This window comes from Prunus persica, chromosome G6 (genome assembly GCF_000346465.2).
Source record: "Prunus persica cultivar Lovell chromosome G6, Prunus_persica_NCBIv2, whole genome shotgun sequence".
NCBI classification, from domain to species: Eukaryota; Viridiplantae; Streptophyta; class Magnoliopsida; order Rosales; family Rosaceae; genus Prunus; species Prunus persica.
The window spans coordinates 7715217-7722820 of record NC_034014.1 but is presented as its reverse complement, the minus strand read 5'-3'; the positions used below and the strand labels follow the sequence as shown (position 1 = coordinate 7722820).

Sequence of the window (7604 nt, the reverse complement as noted above, 5' to 3'; positions counted from 1 at the left end):
ACGAAACTGGAGAAGGAACTGGAGGTGTGTCGTCGGTCGATGGAGATTGAGATGGAGATGATTACGATAGCGTCGGAGATGAAGAAGGATGGTGCGTTCATTGGAGCGTCCGACGGAGATGGAGGAAGGGAAATCGAAGAAAGAGTTTTGGGCGAAGGTGAATCGGCGACGGGTTGTGGTGATGGAGTCGGCAAGGGCTGTGGTGGAGATGATGAAGATTAAATGGGAATTGGGCTAGGAGAAAAGCTAGAAGCAGAGCTCGATTGTTGAAGAAGAAGAAGAAAGTTCGAGATGTGTGTTGATGAAGATTAAGTAGATTAATGGATAAAGCAAAAGGGCAAAATAGTAATCCAACATAGCTGTTGAATTTAAGAAATCGACAGCTGTCAATTTTTGGGTTTATTTTGGGTGTGTTTATATATATTGAATGGTATAGGGTTTCTTTATAGAATTATGTCTAGAAATGGGTATTTCACTAATTTTGTAAAGAAATTAATAGCTATGTTTTCTTTTCAGGTAACTGCATGTAAACATGTAGATATATGAGCTTTCAAATTTCTTGTGGGTTTTACCAGTTATTATGTCTTGTTTATCCAAGAAGCAGTAGACCAACCATCTTGGGCTACTTCTCTTCTAAAAGTTCAATGTCGGAAAATGTCCCAAATTTGAATCTCCCTCAACCGTTGATTACAACCAAAACAAATTTTTAAAAAATCTTCAGCAATGGATCTCTTGATCCGCGTCTTTTACTCAGATTTTCAATTTGGTCACTGTAAACCATTCTGGCCCTTTCCGTCTAATTCAAGCACGCGTGGCAGGTATAAAACACAAGGATCATATTGATCAAATTCGAAACAGAGTTTTTTTTGTCTGAATTTTTTTTTAAGATTCCAGACACATGGACCAAAATGAAATTGGAGAAAAACAGAAACCAAAAGGGTACTTTACCCTTATTTTGTTTCTTAATTGGTTTGAACATAATGCAAACTTATGAATTCATAATGGATGAAAAAAGAACATTCTGCAGTCGATTAATAAAAATGTGCCAAAAAGAAAAGAAAATCTATTTGCATTATTAATACAACAACTAGCATCTGTATCGGAACAAAATCTACATCCCTCATGTGTTCATCTCCCTAACCAAACTCGGAACCCCCTTCCTTTCTCTCAGGGAAAAATAAAGAATTTTAATTACAAAAGTGAATTCTTGTATGTTATGTTGACACAGTTGAGTGGACTGCCCTTAATATGTATTCCTAAAGCCTAAAACAAAAATCATTTCGACCTACACAGAAATTAAAGTACAACAGGCTGTTTGTATTCTTGGTCAGCAGATTAGTTGTATATCTACAAAAAGGTGCTCAAAGTATGTACATGAATGTAAAAGAAGATGATTTTAGGCAGGTCTCGTCGCTGCCCACTGCCATACCTATGTTCCGTCCAGGAGGTTGGAGCGGCGTTCACAGACAGAGAAGGCTGTAGAATATAAGTGGTATGAAAGCATTATCAAGTTGTGCCGTGTAAGCCTCCAACAAACCACTCACAGTCACGGCTACGAGAAGAGAGCCCCAATGCTGTAAAAGTTAGGCATCAAAATCATGAGCAGATGAAGGAACAAATCCATATAAGATGGGAATAGAGAGAACACTGGCTACCATGACCACATTCTGTATGCCTCTCTTTGTTATTTTGGTGAGGAGAAATGGGGTGGGGGAACAGAAGATTCAGGCACCAATAAAAGATGCAATGCAAAGCATTAGCAAACCTCATACATAAATCACATGCATTTTGACCATGCTGACAAAAAACCTGCAGCACAAAACCACTGCTAATTCGGCCTCAACTAGGTGCCTCCTCATCTTTGTTTTAGGAAACACTAAATGGACTTGAACTACTTGCACTTGCATAGCTAATCTGGTTCATAGAGTGCACCTCAACTCGTCTAGGTCACTTGACTCCATAATTAGGCGACTAATTAGGTATCTTATTCAGAAATTCCTTTTCTAAACCAATTTCAACCAAATAACCAGTTCCATTATCTAAGTAATAGGTTCATTGAGCAACGGTCATATGCTAATTTGGCAGCGAGAGAAAGACAGATATGCCTACCTCAGTAAGAATATATCCGGTTGATGCTAGAAGGGGAAGCAGAACTGAGCAAGCAGCTAAGACAGATGTTATACCAGCTGCAGTCCCTTCAATTGTTTTCTCTATGAACAAGGAAAAGTTTTGTGTACATTAACAAAATTAATGGAAACACCTTCTTTGGTGAAGTTTATCAATAGAATTACTTACTGCCAGTTTTGCTCCACCTGAGGACACCATACTTGTGCCCAACAACTGATGCCTGGACAAAAAAACAAACAAAAATCCCAATTAATAAATTAAGCAATAGGTGTAACTCCTGTCCTGGTCATCCAGTGCAAGCACACTCACCATTGTATCTCCAATTCCGAGGCTTAAAATTCCAGAAAAGGGGGCAAGGGGTCGATCATTGTACCCAGAAGACATCCAAATAGGAAGAGCACATCCCAATAAGAGTGAAAAGTGGCTGAAAAAAGCAAACAACATAAAAAAACAACACAGTTGGGTTTGCATCAAACTTATGTGTTTAAAGCTTTGCTCTATCAGGAGAGGTCTTGCCATACCTGACAATAAGAAGATCTGAGTCACGATGATCAGTGAAAGCATTCATAAATTTATGTATGGATTGTCCCAATGGCCAAATTCTCCATACCTAGTCACAAAGATATGGTCAAGAAAAATGAAATAAGAAAGACAGACTTCTATCCTCTCTCTTTGTAGACATTAACATAAGGTGCTAGTTTGGAAACTTACTCGAATAATTTCCAATGCCAAGAAAACTGCCAAAGCTGCACCAAATGATAGATCAAGAAACTCTGGCTGCAAAAGAAACATACAGTGAGCATATCCAAACACACACAACCAGAATGAACACGCAGATAATATACCAGGATGACAGTCAATCCTTAGTCCTAAGTCACCTGGAAGATAAGAGCAGGCAGAAACATTGACACAGCCATCAGATGGTAGTATTTTCGTAGTAGAATCCTCTCAATCTTGCTATTCTTTGAAATGTTGTAGAACCTTAGAACAGACACATATATCACGCACATCCAGTAGACACACAAAGATAGTCTCTTAAGTGGTTCCGAAAAAATAAATGAAAGTACCCTGCCAAAGAAAAAATATTTGATGCTGACATAAGATAGCCATCTGGCAGAATAGATTAGATATTTTTGGTAAATAGAACCAAAAGTAGTATCAATCACAGCAAGTAGCCAAGTTATGCAACAAAAGGAAAACTAAGATGAACCTTATACAAGTGATATCCCATGCAAGGTTTGCCGTAGAGTTACCAAATTGCATACCCATCACAACCCAAATCCAGATCATGTACCCAATTCATGGTATTTTGGTGATCCAGTTCTCCAAAACTGGAATTCCAACGTACCATGATACATGGGGGAGTAAAAATAGATAAAATGTCAAACTTTTCAACACTAAAGAACAGTAGATGTTGGCGTACCATGGTATAGGAAATATATTGTGAGCTTTGAATTAAATATTTATGCATTTGTGCACACGTGGATTGATGTACTTCAAGTTGTGTGCAAGCAACCAAAATGACAAGCATAAAATTGGAATTTGAAGCTCAAAAATAGCTAACCAATTAAGTAAACCCTGTGCGCCACACATCAGGGCTAATAGCGCAATTCCGATGCCAGTACTGCAAACCCAAACATGAAAAAGACCCTAGTAACTCTGGTGTTGGCATGGAGCCTACCATTCAAACTACAGGAAATTCTTTTTACAAAAAAGAGACAAAACGCTTTTTAGTAAGGAAGTTGAAAACACAGAAAATATAGCATAAAGAAAGTCCAGTTAATTGCAATTCTAGGCCTACATCACAACCTATGGAAAGCAGTTTCGCTGGCATCACTGATTGCAATCTCTCCCTCTTGCCTAAGTCATACTTGCAACTGCACAGACCAATAAGAAGTGATACTTGATTCAGATTTGTGTTCATTATCTAGTTTTGTGCATTCACATGGAGTCGCATCTATGCATGATATCAACATGCACGCAGACCCTTTGGTATCCAGTTCAGACTTCAGAGCACTTGTATATTATGATTGCTTCCCCACTCCAGCATACTTCATCATGTTAAGCACAGAAGCAACTTATGACTTGTGTCATTAGGGCCTAGTTTTTTTAGCAGTCTTAAAAACGTATGTAATGGACTGCAGCATTTGATTTTCTATTAAATACCATGCAAAGCTTTCAGTCCATGCATCTGTGGACAGCACCAGATACATGAAAAATCAATTACCTACCTATAGTGTTGGGTTACCACCAAACAGAAACCCAATAACCACGTTGGTCAGAAGATAATAAAAACAATCCAGTTGAAGTAAACAAGTATCATTAAAATCAAATTTATGAAGTGTAATACCATAACAACGGATGCATATGAAAATCCTGAACCAACTGCATCCATGACGGAATGATCACAATCATGATAAATCCAAGGGAAGAAAAGAAGATAAGAGATCTCCAAATCTCGTTGTTTGTCCCAACTTCAGAACGGGCTGTACTGAATGTGGATTCCCACATTCGAAGAACAAATTTAAAGACCATTGGAAAAAGAAGAAGGCCAAGCAGCAATCCCTGCACAAAAAAGGAACAACCTTTGGATTCCAGTCATACCGCTTGCAACCAATTTCACCTCTTAAAGAAACATACCTGTATAATAATACTTATCTCACTTCTTTTACTTCCATATTGTACCACCTCTGATTTCATAGTCAACCCAGACACCTGTGTGAGCAATGTTATCACCAATAAGATGAGTATATAAAGAAAATTTGTCGAGAGAAAACATAGCTAAATCGAGCAGAAACAATAACCTTTTCAATGGTATATGCCAACATATCACCAAAATAGAGAACAAGACCTGAAGTCACCAGACATGATTCCCCTAGAAAAAAAAAATAAAGAAAAGAGAACATCAACAATTACTGAGAAAAGATCAAGAAATACCTCAAAACATGATTTTCACAAAGAGAGATAGAAATCGAAAGAAAAACAAAGCACGAAGAGATGAGAAGAAGAGGAGAGAGAGTGATCTGATCATTTGGTGACGAATAATATAAAAATTGAACTGCAAGTACTCAAGATGGGTTAACTGAGACAGTTAATGTTTAAAGAACTTAAATATCTGCCAGAACATATGAACTAGGTTGGATCAACTTTTAATCGTGTAACCGCTAAAAGCCAGTAAACATGAGGGCAACATGAACACTCTATGGGCAGTTAACTGCTACCTAACAAGCTAAACTATTTCCATTTAGCAGTTACATTTTTTCCCTTCTTTAATCAGTAAGAAAAACTCCATTGCATTTTGCAAGAAAGAGTAAGTGAAATAGAAAAAGTAGCAAGGCATATACCGATGGAAGCACAATATGGGAAAGTTTTAATAACATGCTGAATTAATTTTACTGCTGCCAATCCGTGACAGAGCATCCACAATAACTTCAATGCAGTCTCAAAGCCTGTATGGAAGGAGCAAATAAAGATTCAGTTGTCCAATTAATATTGGCTTAACCACAAGCAAAGAACAGTTTCCATGTTCCTAAATCAATTCAGAAAAAAAGGATTTGAATGAGATGCAGACCACTTACTAGTAAGAGATACTGTACCAAAAGTCACAAAGCTCACTGCTGTGTGTAATATTATGCAACTTAGGCTAAATTTTGCATGCCAAACATTATGTGCAGGTGGAGGAGGCATATTCTCAGGTGCCCGCCACAGAGTTATGCAGAGGAAGATAAGCACACTCAGGCAGCTGGCAGAAGCAGCCCAGTATTGCAACGTCAAAGATTCAAGTTCTGTACAGTAATATTGAACAGATTTTAACATATTAGGGAGGAATCATATGGTGAACAGAAAAGGTGGGAAATTTGTAAAATCAAATGAAAGCAATAAATGAAAAGAGTTAACAGTTAACACAAAACGTTACAAAATCTTGCATCAAGAAAAGAAAAAAGGAGGGTTATGATCTCCAAAAGAGAAGAAACATTCTGCTATAAGGTCCTACGTACCCAGCTAACGGAATGCTAAAGATGTCATTTCTATCACCTCATCTCAGATAGGAAAATACTAATTTCAGCTACATTTTATAGTATGAAGAACAAATTGCCAGCATTAAATTAATTGTCGAAAATGAGGGCTTGAACGTTTTAGCTCATCCTTACAAAATTGAAATGAAATTTAAAATTTTAACTTAATTTGATGTCTCTAAATTTCAGAACTTTAAAACTAATGTTTAGATGCCACAAGATAACGGTCCAATTAAGTCAAAAAACGAAACCAGTACCTTCAATGCCAACTTGGTCCAAGGGGAACGCCCGTGAGAGCTGTATCATTTTGGAGATCGCAACAGCGGGCAACGTGACGGCCCCTAACAGTATACCTGACGAAGCACCAGGCCTGAAACAATGAAAATTACAATAATGCACGCAGTCATCATCTGAAGAAGTTGAAGAACCCTAAGATTTAGAAAAATGAAAGAGGAGAGAAGACCTGGTGTTGAATTGAGAGAGGGAAGTGGAAGAGTCGGCGAGGATGTCGAGGGAGAGAGCGGAGAGAGCGAGGAGAGAGAGGGCGATGCCGTGGAAGAGGAGAGAGAGAGGGAGGGAGAAGAGGACACGACCGATGAACAGAAGCACCACTGCTCTCTCTCCGTTCATCAACCCGGCCATCGCCATCGCCATGGCCGCCATTTGAATTGGTAATCGTAGCTTGTTTCAATTTCGAGACAAGGAAATTGAAATTGGAATTGATTGAAGAATCAAAGAGGAGATTCAGAAGGAGCTGTTCTTGTTTGGCATTTTGGGGGTTTTCGCGGGAATTGGGAATGGGAGCCCCTCCATTACCAGCAAATACCAAGCCTCCATAGAATTCAATGGGCCAACAATACAAGAGGCTCGCGTGTGAAACGCCTGACCAACTTGGAATATATGATTAGATGCCGTCAGGACTTTGGGAGGCGGGACCAAACTACACCAACGCGTTAATATTATGGCTTTTTTCGCAATGGACTTTGGAATTTAGACTTTGGACTATGAAAAGGTCTCCTTTTTTTTTCTTTTTTTTTTCCTGCCAAATTTCAAAATTCTATATAGGTAAAATTCAACCGTTCCAGGAAGGTGTTCACGAAACAGCAAGAGTGCAAACAGATCTAACCCAGTGAAAAAGAGCCTTAACTTACAGACTAATAGTCTTAAATTCGAATACTATTGCAGCTTACAAACAATGCATTTTAAACCCTTCTAAATTATAGATCTGAAAACTACCAAACTCTAAAGTTATGAATGCGTAATAGTCACCATAACATTTTTCGAATTTTATCTTGTTAGTCACACAAAATTGAAGGCAGCATGTCATGATTTAAGGAGCTGATAACTGCGAGACTAGGAGAATAGGAAAGACTTGGTTATATAATTTGTGCCTTCGTTCGGGCTATAGTCCATTAGTAAGCGAGTAGGGGAACGGTTCCTTCCATTCAGTAAGGCTCTCAC

At 38.4% G+C, this 7604-nt stretch overlaps 1 protein-coding gene across 2 annotated transcripts; it reads right to left on the bottom strand.

The window, feature by feature from the left end:
• LOC18773176 (dolichol kinase EVAN) lies at window positions 1032–7311 on the bottom strand. 2 transcript variants are annotated; one of them, XM_020566564.1, is made up of 14 exons: window positions 6607–7311; window positions 6401–6513; window positions 5724–5912; window positions 5472–5576; window positions 4932–5002; window positions 4768–4842; window positions 4478–4692; window positions 3006–3195; window positions 2839–2904; window positions 2649–2737; window positions 2437–2551; window positions 2296–2347; window positions 2110–2210; window positions 1032–1574 (listed from the first exon to the last, which is right to left on the bottom strand). In XM_020566564.1, exons 1-14 carry the CDS (start codon window positions 6804–6806, stop codon window positions 1461–1463), a joined length of 1695 nt encoding a protein of 564 aa, XP_020422153.1. In that variant the 5' UTR covers window positions 6807–7311; the 3' UTR covers window positions 1032–1460. The 2 variants fall into 2 exon arrangements, with proteins under 2 accessions (XP_020422153.1, XP_007205002.2); XM_007204940.2 differs by having other exon boundaries at window positions 5706–5912; window positions 6607–7310.

Coding starts and splice junctions, on each gene's coding strand:
- LOC18773176 (XM_007204940.2), bottom strand. CDS start 6,806: ATGGCGGCCATGGCGATGGCGATGGCCGGGTTGATGAACGGAGAGAGA. Junction 5,913..6,400: donor GGACCAAGTTGGCATTGAAG/GTACTGGTTTCG, acceptor ATTACTGTACAG/AACTTGAATCTTTGACGTTG. Junction 1,575..2,109: donor CCGGATATATTCTTACTGAG/GTAGGCATATCT, acceptor TAACTTTTACAG/CATTGGGGCTCTCTTCTCGT.